This window comes from Crocodylus porosus, unplaced genomic scaffold (assembly GCF_001723895.1).
Source record: "Crocodylus porosus isolate Cpor-Errol unplaced genomic scaffold, CroPor_comp1, whole genome shotgun sequence".
Taxonomy (NCBI): Eukaryota; Metazoa; Chordata; order Crocodylia; family Crocodylidae; genus Crocodylus; species Crocodylus porosus.
Window position 1 is genome coordinate 19493554 of NW_017728907.1, and position 15457 is coordinate 19509010.

Sequence of the window (15457 nt, forward strand, 5' to 3'; positions counted from 1 at the left end):
CTAGTTTTAGATATAGCTTGGTTTTGTGTTTGGGTTTGCTGATTTTTTTTTTTTTTTTTTTTTTTTTCCTTTTTTTTTTCTTCCCTCTTCCATCTACGCCTTGTATATCAGTGACCGGTCAAATTATAAGTAACATATTAAAGTTGTTGCTGCTTTCATGACCAGTTACTCTTAATGTATTTTGAGCACTCTTACTTTGTTTTATTTTAAAAAATCCACCTGTAGTTTAAGTGATTAATGAAATGGGCTAATTGAATAAAAAACAGATTATCTTTTTGCAAATTCTTAGCCTTATACTCTTGGATATCCTAAAGTATTATGCTGGACAAATACAACATCTGCCTGGAAAATACATCAACTCAGGTCTATAATTTCCCTTCCTTGCCCCCTCTCCCACCCTGGGTCACTTTAAAGCTAGTATAAGATAGCACAAGAGATAAGGAAGAGGAGAATGGTTTCTCTACTTACCGTCTTTCTCAAACTATTTTTTAGCATCCAAGTAAGTTGTTGCCTACAAATGTTGATGTCTCTCTGGACCAGTAAATCTCTAAGACCCGTTTACACGTTACATGAATCATGGCATAAATGGACAAGGTACTACACATGTACCCAATTTAAGGTGCTGTAATATAGGAAACTGGCCAAAAAAATGTTATGTAGATTGTTGAACACTTGTGGCTGGTTTTTTTGGTGCTGTAAAATTTTAAGTTGCAGCCAGGATCAACAGTTGGCTTGAAAATTGCTGGAGCAGAAGGAACCTGGGATTACAGATTCCTGAACTTCCCCTGTGTTGGCAAGTGATACTTACATGATTGGGATCTGATTTCCTGTTCCCAGCAGTTGTACCATGTGGCATGCTAGGAGGTACAGTTGTTGGGATTGGGGATTAGATCCTATTGCACAATTAATTGCATGTGTGCCAGTGGCCTAAAGTGCCATCCTGTTCTACTTTCTGCCAGACTTCAGACTAATATGGCTAAGCATGTCTGTAGAAATTACCTTTAAAACCAGCATTCCTCAAGTACAAAAATGCAGTCAGCTTAATTGTTTCTGCAACTCTTATATTGTTGAGGTAAGTGCTGCCTGGCAAATAAAAACTGAATTTTTTGTAATCTTGTAAATTTATCTTTACACTTACAATAAAAGCAAATACCTCTTGTCTTGAATATTGGTCCAAAGCATAAGGCAAGTAAACTTTTGCCAAGGATCTGTATAGTACTTGCATTGTAGATGAAGTCTGATTTACAGAAGTAAATTTTGTCAGGAACACTTGCAACTTTGCTAACACACTCTACTGTTTTAGTTATTCTTGTTAAAATTTAGGCTGCTCTTGAGTCCTGAAGAAAGATATAGTAGTATCCAAAAGCTCTGGTGTCCCTTCCAACTGTGTAGTTGGTTCAATAAGATATACCCACAAAAAATCCTGGTCCCTCATGGTTTTTTTTTGTTTTGTTTTGTTTTGTTTGTTTTTTGTTTTTTTGAACTGTCACAGTTCACTTCAGCACTACCACAAGCTGCCCTTGAATTTTTACAGTGCTGCCAATCCAGAAGGTTCATGCTAAAACTTTTTCTTTACTAGTTATTTCTTATGTATCTTTAAATTGCTATGAATTATAATCCATGGAAGGGTATGCATTCAAATTATTAGAAAGAAACAGTGTAGATAGGGTGTAGTCTGTACTCACTACTATTAGTTTCAGAATTCAAAAAGATCCAAGACTTTTTACTTGCAATCACAGTGGCAAAATGTGCTCTGAAGCTGGTAATGAATACTTTTCTGTAATGCTACCAGGATGCCTAGTTGAAAAACCCCCTTTTCTAGAGCTGTAATATCTTTAAACTAGAAATAGAAAAGGTGTAACACAATACAGGATACTTCTGCACTCATGTTACAACTATACAATATTCTGCTAAGCTTAATTCACAAGCCACTATTTATTGGTCATTTACTGCCCTTAGAATGTATTTGTTCCAGTTTCTGAATGTTATTATGGTGGTTGTATCAAATCTGAGGGTTAAGGTTCTTCCTGAAGCTGGAAAGTACTTCAGAGTTGTAAGCAGGCTAAGACTTAATTATGTTGAATAGGAAGCGCAGGTATGGAAACTGAAGAGTTCTTTTCTTACTGTAAGCTGGTAGCATCTTATTAGGCTGAAAAAGTATATAGAAAAATAAATATGCTTAATAAACCTGCTCTTGGTGTGTGTTTTAGCTGCATGGGAAAACCTCTATTAAAAAGTCCTTGAACCTATAGGTGGGAATTCCTTACTTAATAAACTTGTAAAATGCTGCCTGCATACCAAATAAAGTGATAATGTATAAATGCCTTTTCTCTTGGAGCGCTCTGTACTGTTGGCAAGCTTTGTAGCTTCAACCAAAGTACTCAATTAGTGGTAAGATTAAGGCAAGAAAACTCCCAGAAGGCCAACATGGCCTTCTAAAGGTTGTTTATTGCTGTTTTCAGGGTTGAATAAGTTTAGGGACCTTGGAAAGATTTATGGAGTTACTAAGCATAATAGTACATCACAAAGCCAAGTCCCCAACCCAATGTCTACTGGCAATCAAGAATGTTCCCTCCTGCCTTCTAAAATCCATACAGCTTATGAATGAACGCTTGGTTATAGGCAAAAAGCTAATTTTAAATCCAGTATCAGTAAACAATTACACACTGTTCCCTCTTCTTTCTTTTTTTTCTTTCTTTTTCTTTGTGCTTCCAAGCATACAGATAAGCTATGCCAGGTCTATTGAAAACACAATTGCTAAATATTTGCTTTTCTTTTTAGGTCGGGTTGATGTTGACCATGTGATAACAAGGAAAATGCAGCTGATAGCAGAAGCTGAGGTAAAAGCATGTGTGCGCACATGGAAAAAGATCTATGTATATACATCTTTTTCTGTTCCAAATTCAAATCATCTTTTCTGTTCCAAATGATCCAAATTCTTGAGGGGACTTCCTGGAAAAACCTGAAATGCCCTTGTTCTAAATCTGCCTAGAGTGTAATACGGATATTGCCTTTTCTGACATTTGCCAAGAGGAGTAGTTTTACACAAAATTGCTTACAAATGTAAATGTATATTTGTACGTGGTAGGTGCTTCTACTTGCAAGTCCCCTTTTGAGTAGAAGCAGCTTCTGTGGACAGCCATCTACTTAAACTAGTGTTTCTTTTTAAGTGTTCAAGTAAATTGTTAATTCTGTCAAGGTTGCTGTACTTTTTTTTTTTTAAAGACATTAATATTAAATGCTTCAGTTCTGCTTTTGACAAGAGCTTGAAGTGGAGAGCAGGAGACTCGCTGCCTTTTTTTTATTTAATTGTGCAGTCTTTCAACCTGATTTATTCCACCCTTTCCCCTGTTGCTTGTCATGTTGTTTGCTCGTATGTGGATTTCAAAATTTACATACTGGAATCTTGTGGTCATTTGAGCTGACTCTTCCCTCCCCCCACTTTTTTTTTGTGTTGCAAGGTGTTAGTATGTAGAAATTCCACACACTAGACACGGTATGTTTTTAAGTGACCTGAAAAGAAGTTTCCTACTTTTGCAATTTAAGACTTATAAAGAAGACTTAAGTTGTTTTTCTGGTTCTATTTCTCTTCTCCATGGATCACTGGTGAACTAATAGGATTACAGTAAATAGGGTTGAAACGTGGATGGTAGAGTGGACCAGGATCTTGGGCATGTGGAGTTTGGTTGGAAGAGAACCTCTGTGGGAGACCCAGCTAAGACTACCCTTGCAACTGAGTAGACAGAACTATATTTCCACTTGTTTGCTGCTTCAGGGTCTTGTAGGGTCTTAATTCTTAATCCCTGTTTTTCCCTAAAGTAAAAAAATATAAAATTTTTTTTTAGCCTTTCTTTGTATCTCAAAGAAGTGGCAAAATACGATCTCACTTGTTATTCAGCCTATTACTTGAGTTTCTCTCCTAGAAACCATATACTAGCATCTCTGGAAGACCTTGCACCTTTCCAAAAGTGTCAGTTAAGAACACTACAATATAGGTTCCTGTTCCTATAATGAGCCTTGCAAAGGGAGAACAAAGAAATGCTAGTTTTTATTGGTTTGTTGGTCAGTGGGAAAAGGCGATTATTTGATTTCTAGAAATCTGGAAATCCAAATGCTTGAGTTCCCTGGAAGAAGCCACTGGGGGGGGACTGTCTTCTTTTTGACTCCTCCTGCTCTGAAATTTGCTACCTAAAATGTCTCCTTCCCATGCTATAGAAATTTAATACCTGGAAGCATTTTTTTTTTCTAAAAAGACTCCAGGGACAAGAGTTGTGTGTCCTTTGTAAGTTAGCTTTTGCCATCTTTCCTCCTTCTAGCTAGGTATTGGGGACCAACTTAAACTCCCAAGTAACTGCTCCCATGAGTCATGTTGGGCTTGATTCTCAACTGGTGTAAATCTCAGTGCAGGTCCTCCAGAACTGAGTCTGAGAACTTGGCCACAAGTATTTTGGCAATTTTTCAGCCAATGAGTTTAATCAGGAAGAATTAATTTTTGAATGACTCTCAAGTCTTCCTATGCCCTAGCCTTATGCTATTGCTTAAGGCTTGGGATCTATATTGCATCTAAAGTTTTTTAGAAGCAGTGAACTTTTCCCCCTTACCTATTTAGCTGATAAATAATAGAGAGGTTACTTGGGGAGTCAGATGTTACAATGTCAACTCATACACACTTAAATTCAACATTTAGAAGCAGAAATGTTCACTGCTTCTAAAAACTTTTTTGTGGCAAAGAACACTTTGCTATCAAGCTGCGAATCTAATACTTTTGAGCAGAAATAATGTATGTCAGACCACAGATCGGGTTCCTTGAAACTTGCCCTTAGCCATCACCCTTGCATACACTGTGAAAGGGGACTTATTCAAGTGACTTTTATTTTTAGCCTGACATGTTAGAGTAACTATAGGTGAGAAATTAAGTCTGATGTGCAAGCAGCACTTATCTTTCCACAGGTTCAAATTCTTTTCTTCTTTTAACTTGGATTGCTAAATTTAGAGTTAAGCTGCACCAGAGAACTCACTTTGCAAACCTTGCTTCATACCACAGGATCTGAAATTCTGCAAGATGTTGAGTCCTCACTATTTATTGCTTTCAAAGAGTACTCTCTTTTAGTGGAGTGCAGCAAATGTGGGGAGGGAAGATGCTTCCATTATTGCTACACCATTTTCCTAAATGATATTTAGCTAAGCTGATAAAGGTACCTTTTTTGCTGGCATACATTTTGAGGCTGGGGTGGAGTAGGGCATTTCCAGAGTAGTTATATTGCTTATGGGAGGTTATGATTATTATTTTTTATTTACTTATTTTTAAATGCACCTTGCCACTAACTGTGCAGTGTAGAGCAAGTTCTAGTGCCCAGTAATTTTGGCCCTATTTATTTTGTGTTCCTTTAAACTATTATACTCTGTATGTCTTATCTCAACCATGAAAACAAAAAAAAGTCTCCAATCTTTTATAATAATGGAAGCATCAGAGGGGTGATTTTATCTGTTCCTCTCTCCTTCATTCATGTGAGCGAGTGTGTACACAGTGTAAGCTCAGGAGTATAGGTTGTAGCCATATTGGTCTAGGACATAGAGAAGGTTCTTTGAGTAAATCTGGTATCTTTTATTAGACCACCTCAGATGGTTGGAAAAATTCTTCTTTGCAAGCTATCAGGTACAAATACCCTTTGTCAGGCTGAGGAACTGCCTGCAGTTGGTCTGTGCTCTTCCTGGACAGATTGGTAAAGAAGCCAGAGGCCAGTATGCATGGGAGAAAGCCAGTTAGTGAAAATGTAAATTGAGGTAGTCAGTTAATGAGTGAGAGAGGTTGGGGGAGAAGGGGAATGAATATAGCTAGTAAATAGTAGAGAGGTTACTTGGGGAGTCAGATGTTAGGCAGGTTACAATGTCAACTCATACACACTTAAATTCAAAAAGCTTCTATGGCTAAAATTAATTGGGGAAGAAAAACAGTTCTTATAGTAACATAGGGCAGACAACATCAGCAATCCAATGCATCTGTTTCCCAATATTTTAAAAATGTTTTCTTAACATAGCAATTCAGGATTTTATTTTTAGGTGTTGCCTTTAATTCATCTTGCTACCGCGTTCTATAAATTAAGTACTCCCCTCCCCACGACCATTTTTTTTTTTTTTTTTTTCTTCACCTTTCTCTAAATCTTCTGGACTTTTTAAATGTTTATTCTCTTCTGCATTGAGATAGTTAAAGATACATCTGGCATTAAGTGTGAACAAGCTTGATAAAAGCTCCTCGGCTTATCAAGGTTTGCTTTTTAGTTGTTGTCATGAAGTATGGCGTATTGCCACTGATTTTTCTGGCAGAAAGGGGAATGCTGGCTACTTAAATGGTGATGCCACATGAAAATGCATCGTCTGTGTTTACTATGCTGTTCTTTCTCTCTTTCAGCAGTTAAAGCCAGCTTTCATGAAGGAGGTAGACAGTCACTTCACAGAGTTTGTGGACAGTTTGATTGAGAAGTCTGTGATCCTGGAATCCTCCACACCAGCATCCACTTTCTCATCTGCCAGTTCAGAGAAAGACATGCATAAAAACAGGTAAGGGGTGGGGGGTCTAGGCTGATCCTTGGAATAAATTAAAAAAATTTCTGAAGCCTTTGTGTTTACCTTCTTACCTGGACTGGTCTCTTCTTCACAGGAGCTTGAGAGCACCTCCAGAACATGGGAAGATTTTCACTGCCAGAAGGTCACTTTTGGAGTGAGTGTGTTAACTAACTGGGTTTGTTCTTGCAGTGTATGTACATAAGTGCCATGACTTTTGTGTTTTGTGGTTTTTGTGTTTTTGTTTTTTTTTAAGTTTTTTTTTCTCTTTTATTTAAGTTGTTTCCTGCTACTTGCTATTTCAGTGCTGTAACTTAGTGTACTTTGCTTTGTTATACCTAGTCCCAGCACTACCTAGTTTTAGATTTTCAGTACTTCAGGGTAGCAGCCATCTGTCAATGATTATATCATGCAGTGCTTAGCACAATTGGAATATATAGTGGCTATAGTGGCCACCTTTGGGCAGTAACATAACAAGCGGCTGCAAAAGTTTTTGGAGGTTTTCTAAGTAAATGGGTGTGTTTATACCATCCTTGGAGCTTTCTCCAGGTAAAAGTTACACTTTTTTTTTTTTCCCCTGGAGTTTCATAGTCGTGTTGCCTTCCTTGCTTTCCCATGGAGCTCTGTAAACTTACCACCTTCATTGTCCACTTCTACCTGAAATAATTGTTGGTGAAGCTAGGTATTCTTGTAGTTTCTTTGGGACTTCAACAGGCTATGGGAGGCGACAGCCCTCCAAATCTGCCAATCTTATGAAATTCTGGTTTTGGATGAATTTCTATTAACTGACCAGTCTTGCTTGTTAACTACTTTAGTCTTCTCTAGATTCTCATGCATTTTTTTTTTAAAATCTTTGATTCTTTTGTACTTCTCCAAACCAGTTAAAGGCAGTGGTTGTCAATGTTAGACTTTAGGCACCCCTTGAAAAATGCTAGCTCTCAGCTTTCAGGACTTGTGGTAGAGATAATACCTTTTATCAGGTCAACAAGATTTTTGCAAAAAAATTTCTTTAATCACAAGCCTTCGGACACAAATACCCTTCATCAGGCATTGGAGAAAAGAAGACTGTAAAAGCACTCCTGGGTAGAAATGAAAGTTCATATTTCATAGGATTTCAGAGAGGAAAACTGCTCTGGGCGGTCAGTTCGTAGCTGGTATGGAGTCTCTCACTTCCTGTGAGGATCTGTGATTATGCAGATTACCTTGAAACAAAGTCAGCAGCAGTGTCTCGGGTTTCGGGTGGTCACAGTTGCTTCCTGCATGGGAAAATGTGAGATTTCATTTTAAAAACTGGCTAAAATTCAGTATCTTCCATGTGTCAGGTCTTAGCTTTCACCTTTTTTTTTTTTGACTACTGAAAAGCTGCTTTTTTCTGTTGCAAAGAACATGGACCACTGCATTTCAGTGTGGTTTTTGACACTGTGGACTCCTCTTTGAAATCTCTGAGTACATCTTGTGAATCAGGTTTGCACACCTTTTTTATAGTCCTAACATCGTGTGGCACCTCATGGCACACTGTTGGAGGGTACCCTGGTTGAGAATCATTTCTCTCAAGTGCCACTCTGCCCTACCTTTTTTGCCTGATATAGCTAGCCCCCTGTCTATCCATGTGAAAATAAGCATGATAGATTATTTGCCTTGCTTGCAAAGCACTTCATTTTTTCACCTGGAAGCTGCTATGTAAAGAACTCAAACATCTTTCTTCATAAACATCACTAAACCTTCCAACTAACACCACTATGAGAGTTGTGTGTATCCTGTCCCATCCTGCCCCCCACAGTGGAAAAAATAACTATCCAAGGCACAAGGAAAGATGCCAGGGCTATACAATTCAGGTTTCTTGTGTCTCTTGCTCCTACGACTAATCAAGCTATGATGGAAAGTACTTGAAAGGAGAAAAAAAAAACATATAAATGCTTGCTTATATATAGAGTTCACTGTCTGAACTTCTTTTCTTTAGTGAACTGTTTGAACTGAGCCACATCAGGACAATCTACCACATGTTCATTGCTCTCCTCATTATCTTCATTCTGAGCACGGTTGTAGTAGACTTTATTGATGAAGGAAGGTAAGAATGTGGAAGCAAAAGCCTTGCATGTCTTTATTTTTTAACATCTAATATATGAAGTTGGAAAATCGGGTAACTTCCTCCCTCCCTTAATTGAATTTTTGAGCAGGTAGTAAAACCTTTAAATGGACTTGACACTTAAATTACGCAGGATACCCTGTCCAGGAGAGAGAAGGCTATTGCAAATTAAATAGGGATATACTGGAAAACTGAGGTATAGCTCACTAGCTATAGGCTTGTATATCTCAGAAATACTGCAGCCAGAGTGACTGGGCCAGATTTTGTATGCAATTAAATCCAGTTTATAGGCTGCCAAATTCCCAACTGTTTTGAGAGCACTGTTTTGAAGAGCTATGAACAAAGTTGAAATCCAAAGCCATAGCTTTTTCTTAGTTGTAGTAAATGCAGGAAGATCATGATTGTTTGTTTGGGTTGGGGGAGAAAGGAAGAGGGGAGGCTTCAGATTCTATAACAGTTCTGTAACTGTGCTGAATGCACTTCTGAAAGACTGTACTTATACTAAACAAACTGACTTGCTTCAGGAAAACCTTGAAGTTCCTGGCACAGAACTGGTTGTGACTGGGCTCTGGTGCATGTAGCCAATATTAAATGTACTTGTGACTCAGTCTTCCTCAGAGTTGTTGACTCTTGCTTAAACTGTAACCTTTTTTGCAGGGTATGTCAGAGTACAAGCCAGATTACATATTTATCTTACTGATAAACTGGTCCTATCTGTGTTTTTATACATCCAGGATTAACTCTGACTCCACTTGATGTTGCAATGCTCACTTAATTTGTGCTTGAATTGGTACATACAGTTCTGTGTGGGCTATAGGTCGACAGACAGGTTTACTATATTCAGTTTCACAAGCAGTGTGAAAGTGGTATGGCTGGCAGGGGGAGAATGACCTATACTGAGATTTCTCTTATGTCATTTGCAGAGAACCTGTTTCTGTGTAATAAAATCTGAAATCCTCTTTCTTTCCCAAATAAATCTGGTGGCTTTATTCCTTATGAGTAAATATTTTAAATACACTTGAGTGCTGCCCTTTAATGTTTGAAACTCTGGTGACATCCTTAGAGAAGTGGTGTCCTTTAAAAGAATAATTAAAGCTGAGGAAGCAACCTTGGAAACTGTGTTCCAGTAAATGTCTTGCCCATGTCTTGGGATGACCTTGGGATAAAGTGACAGTTGTGGCAACAAAGCTCAAACCTGTGTCTCCAGCTGCTGGAAGGCTTAACAAAGAGATCATAAACACCTAATCTTGCTTTCTCATCTCTCTCTTTCAGGCTGGTGTTAGATTTTGATCTCTTGGTCTTTGCTTTTGGCAAGTCTACTGTTGTTGCTTACACCTGGCCCTGCATGTTTCTTGGCACATTCATTATACCCTATGGCCTTTTCCATCAGTGGGCCCAGGGGTACAGCAATTCCTCTCACCGGACAATCCGCTCCTTTTTTTATGGGACGCTTTTCATGCTTTTTCAAGTGATTGGACTTGGGATTGGACCAGTCTATGTTGCAGTGGCATATGCTCTACCTCCAGCCTCTGGGTTCATTGTGATGCTTGAACAGGTAGGTTTGAGTACTAATATTAGACTCATCTATAGAGGGGCTTCTTTACCAGAGTGGAGGAAAGACTTACTGAAACTAATTTTGCTAAACAGTTTTTCTCTTTAAAAAAACACACACCACTTCCCCCTTCTCCCATATTTATAGAACCCTTTTTAGGTGCAACACAGTAATAATGTATAACTAGGACTTTTATTGCCCTTAGGAACTACTTGTTTGGGGTTTGCAACAATTGTAACATCTATTGTTGAATTGGTAGCATTCAGTATCTAATTTTAATACAGTTGAATAAACTACATTGCATTGCAGTTTTTAATAACTTTTCTCACATACCTGATAGTACCAGATACCACTAGGTGAGCCATATCCACCATGGACATTTTAAGATGCTTCATCCTGCTTGTGATGCTAATTTAATTGTCCAAACAAGTAATAAGCTGAAACATCTGAAAGGAGTCTGCAGGTCCTAAGGTTTCAGTCTTGGCTGTTCTTCTGCAGTGTCTTATACCATTTTACTGCTACACTACTGAAGATTAAAAATAATATGAACTAGAGGGTCTTAAAGTCTTCCCTTTTGGCTCACCCTCAGTGTATCACTGACTGGCACACATTCTTATCCTTATCAAATTTACTAACTGAAAATACTGGGCCAGGGTTTTCGCTGGGACAGTGGTATGTTATAAATATTCATTCTAGATTCCCAATCAGTTTATTCCAATAAATACTTTTTATCTTGTTTTTGAGATACACCCCCCCCACCTCGACTGATGAGAGGTTATGATAAGGGGTTGTCAGTCACCCAGCATTCTGTTTGTTTACTCTTCCTTGTCTTCCACTTGGAGGTATTCAGTTGAAACTCATAATTCTAGAGAAAAATATTGCTTGGGTTTATCTTTAGTTTATTTATAACTCTAAAGTTCTAAAGCCAGAGACCTAATGGAAAAAGTAGCAATACCCACTGGGTCAGACTGACGGAAGCAGTTCTCCCCCACAGTCCAGGAAGAGCCATTCTGCCCCCACCCCCTCTGCTTCTGGACCAAATGTTCTTGGGGGCAGGGGGAGGGTTTCTACCCTTTATGGGCATCTGTTTAGCCACCAAAGTGAAATGGAAATTGCTAAAACTTAGGCTGCATACATACATTTAAATAATCTTGGAGAATTCTCCCAGGTTTGTTCTGCTGGGAGAGAAACTTACCCAGAGCTTTGTGTACAGGTATTCAAATACTGAGGGTCTGAAAAGTGAAGAGCTTCCAGTGCTGTCACTGTAGCAAGGAGGGCATCTCAGCATGCTTCCTTAGTCTGCCTGGCAACAGGTGGTAGCTCAGGCTGACCTAGGCTATCCATAGTCAGCCTGTTTCCCTGCAGCACAATGTGGCGACTTGTGAAGGGGGTATAGAGGCTAGCAAGGATTTGCCTCCCTTGCCAGTGTCCAGCAAGGGATATGTTATTTCCCTGAGAAGAAAGGAAATGCTGGAGGATTATGTTGTCTTTAGAGATGAGCAATGGCATGTACAGATATTTACTTTTCCAGGAGAAACTCTCCTGGGAATGATTTAACTCTGGCTGTTCCCACACTATTTTTTCTCTTGGAGTGGCCATTTTTACCGGGGGGGGCAGGGGAAGAGCCTGAACTTCTGTATACAACAATTCTTCCAGGAGAAACTGAATGTCTGTATGAGATCTCAGGCTGAGCAACTTTTGAGTAGAAGTAAGATCCAGTAAATCCACTAGACACTGAGGGCGTTGTTAATGAGGTTAAAAGGGAATATGCCTGTGGCAAGATCTCATGGGTACCATTTTGCACCAATTCCTAGGTGTCCTTTGTGGTGGTAAAATGAGTTATTCAATGAATAATAGTTTGAATTTCCTGTAAACTACATTTTTTTTTTTTTTTTTTTTTTAACAGCTGGACTATTGGAAATAATTGATTTGTTTCTTGAGTCTCAGATTGGTGCTAGTCTGGCTGCCGTTTCCTTGGCATCTGTGATATTGCACTTGTGCTGGGTTAGGACATGTCTTCCCATTTTAGAAAATATGGTAAGGAGGAGTAAAATGCTCCTCTTGGTCTTTTTAGTTGAGGTGAAACCTGGTGAGGGGGTGGAACAGCATGGAGCTTTTTAAGGGATAAAGTAAAGAGTCTGACATGCTGAAAGTATTGTCCAAATACACTGGTTGCAACAGTAGAGTAGAGAAGTCGAGGAAGTGGAGCAGTACAAAATGGGATCTTGGACTGCTGTCTTACAGGTTCGTCTCATCATGAAGGGCCATTCATTTATCAGGGAGAATGTTCCTCGGGTCCTGTCTTCAGCCAAGGAGAAGTCAAGTGAGTAACTTAAACATAACCTGCTTCCTTCTTTGCTATGCTGCCCCACTTATTTGCCTACAGATGAAATTTATTCCTATTCGTATGACCAGTTCAGGCCTCCTGTGAACCCCTAAAACTCTGAGGATCCAAGTAGGGCTTAAACATGGCTAGAGAAGATAAAGCTGTTTGGCTTTCTGCATAGTGAATTTTACCCCAAGGGCTTGACTTTAATTGTTTCTCACATAGTAGCCAACATTCTGCCTGAGCTCTTCTAATACCCTTAATGCCGGGGACCTCTCTAACACTAGGACGTTCAGAAGAAATGGGCAGAGGGGACTTTTGCTTTTTGGGTTTAGGCATTAAAGGAACACATAATAGTAGCAGCCCCTTCAGGGCTGCAAAGAAAAGTCTACAGGGAATATAAGACTCTCTATTTTGGTATGGGCTCCATCTCTTACATTTTGGCTCAAGGTGAATGTGGTATCAGTAATACATATTTTTTTCTAAATCACTATGTAGTCATTTCCATTTTAATAAAGATCTATTCTCAGTGGTCTTGGTTATTTCTTGTCTGTCTGTCTGTCTGTCTGTCTGTCTGTCTGTCTGTCTGTCTGTCTGTCTGTCTGTCTGTCTGTCTGTCTGTCTGTCTGTCCTTTGTTCCTTCTGGCATTTGAGGATTCCTACGCCCTTAAGCCACTTAAGGAAGAGGCATGAGTCATATGTGTATATATAGGAGGTTAATGAGGAAATCCTGGCTTTAGTGGTGAAATGCTTTTTGGCTTTTATTTTTCTCCTACAGGTACTGTACCAGTTCCCCGGATTACTCAGTACCTGTACTTTCTGTTTGCTCCCACCCTCATCTATAGAGACAGCTACCCCAGGTAATGTCAACATCAACTCCTCAATGCAGTAGTCCAAAGAAATTAAACCAGTACTAAAACCCTTCCTGCTGTGAGTTATTATTCCCACTTGTTTTTTGAGCTACAGAAATTGGGTGACCTTTCTGAAGGGTACATGCAGTCATTGATAAAGCTGGCTTTAGAACTTGGATTATCTTATTCTAGATCCCCGTCTTTTTTGTATTAGAATGCTCTCCTTCTTATAATAAGCCAATTCCACTGGAAACTTCTGGAGTTGCATCTAGAAGTTAAACTAGAATTTGGATGTTGAATGACTATGGAACTGTGACTGGTACCTTAGCTGATATTTAACTCTACATCAGTATTTTTTTTTAACAGGCAGCACATTTGAGTTTGAGGAAGCAATATACAGGCACTTTGAGATCTTCTGGTTTAAGAACACAAAAGTCTTTCATGATGCAAACCATGTTTTTAGTGACATTATAAGGAGAAATAATTTATTATGTTCCCAGTTGTGCAGTTTACATAATAATCCAATAACTACAGCAATTTACTTCCTGTATGCAAGAATATGGTAGCTACCTGTTGAAAATCAGGAGTCAGGCATGTGAGCTTTCAGTAGATTAATAACTGGTGTTTGGGGGAAGGGGGTGGCTATAAGGGATTTCTGCTGATAGGGGACAGTTATGATTGGACTGCTCAAGGATCACTGTTATGTTGGACTGCTACTAAGAAGTAGTTTAGCTTAATGTAACCATTCTTTTGTTTTGTAGGACTCCCAGAATAAGATGGAGTTATGTGGCTACCAAGCTTGCACAGGTGAATGTAATGCATTGTTTGTCTGATGCCCATCCAGACAATATCCAGCTAATTTAGGATTTGCATGGCAATTCTATCTGCTTGAGGCACTGGTGCATTGCTGAATTCAGAAACTAATTTCCCTGGAAAAATATATAACTTGTTCTTGGAAAACAAGGAAATTAATTTCTTGTTGCATTAATAACTGTACAGGTTTCCCTTGCCAACCATGATTTTGCCAACCATGGTTTTGAGTATCCATGCTTCAGAGAAGGGGGGGGGGGGTACAGTTGGAAAATACCCCCCACAGCCCCTGCTTCCCCAGCCCTGCTCATTTTGCCAACCATGGGAACTTTCAGGAATGTAACCCCCGTAAACCTGTATCTGAAAATGTACTTATACAATATTCGGGGCGGGTAGTGCAGGAAATCATACCTGTTACATTGCTCAGTGAATTGTCACTTTTTTGGGGTCTGTTTTCCATTTGTCAAAAAATCATCCCAGGGACTTGCCCTTTCCTTAGCTTGGACTTTTGGCGTGTGACTTCTTGACTGTGACTTCCTGACCCTTGCCTTAATTTCAAACTACACTTGTGTCTTAAAAGTTTGAAAAAGGTTGCTTACTACTTTATCACTCAACTGGATTTCAGTGTTCCAGATAGAAGCAGAAGTGCTGGGATATTGCACATGGGTTGAAATCTCAAGAGCAACTATTTTTTTGAAGCTTGAGATGGCCTGGGAATAAAACAAACTTCTCTGGGTGTTTATTTCTGAACTTTGAGCTAGTTCATCACTTTAAGGCAGGGGTGGGCAATTATTTCGAGCGGAGGACCACTTACTGAGTTTTGGCAAACCATCAAGGGCTGCGTGACAGGCAGCCAGGGGCAGCTAAATATTAATTTTCTAAAATTTTTAGGGGCCCCGTGGGCCAGATAGAATGGTTTGATGGGCCACATCTGGCCCGCAGACCACATTTTGCCCACCCCTGCTTTAAGGGCTACCTGGACTCTCTCAAAGCGGGTGATTAGTGTAATTCACCTGCAAGTGAGGCATAGGAATGTAGTAACAGCCACCGGGGTCCTCCAAAACCTAGGATTGAGCAAGTTTTGGATGATTTATACATTTATTTGGATTACAAGTTTCACTGCAAATTCTGTGTGGTGAGAACTAGAGTTCTGACACCTTCACATGGAGTCCTTTTCATCTAAAGGCCACTGCCAAAGAGACTGTGTGAAAGCCACTGTTCTATTGTTGCTGTAGGAGAAAGGGAAGAGTGGGGGAAGGTACGTGTGCTTT

General features: G+C 39.3%; 1 protein-coding gene across 3 annotated transcripts in view; it reads left to right on the forward strand.

Annotated features, from left to right (window-relative positions):
- SOAT1 (sterol O-acyltransferase 1) overlaps nt 1–15457 on the forward strand; it is a 36031-nt gene that overhangs the window by 12959 nt on the left and 7615 nt on the right. For 2 of the 3 annotated variants that reach the window (XM_019530914.1, XM_019530915.1), the window contains exons 4-11: nt 2782–2840; nt 6410–6558; nt 6659–6718; nt 8522–8629; nt 9920–10202; nt 12444–12522; nt 13304–13385; nt 14138–14183. In XM_019530914.1, coding sequence (XP_019386459.1) covers nt 2782–2840; nt 6410–6558; nt 6659–6718; nt 8522–8629; nt 9920–10202; nt 12444–12522; nt 13304–13385; nt 14138–14183 — 866 coding nt within the window. The remainder of the gene's footprint in view (nt 1–2781; nt 2841–6409; nt 6559–6658; nt 6719–8521; nt 8630–9919; nt 10203–12443; nt 12523–13303; nt 13386–14137; nt 14184–15457) is intronic. The other variant, XM_019530916.1, reaches the window with a different exon arrangement.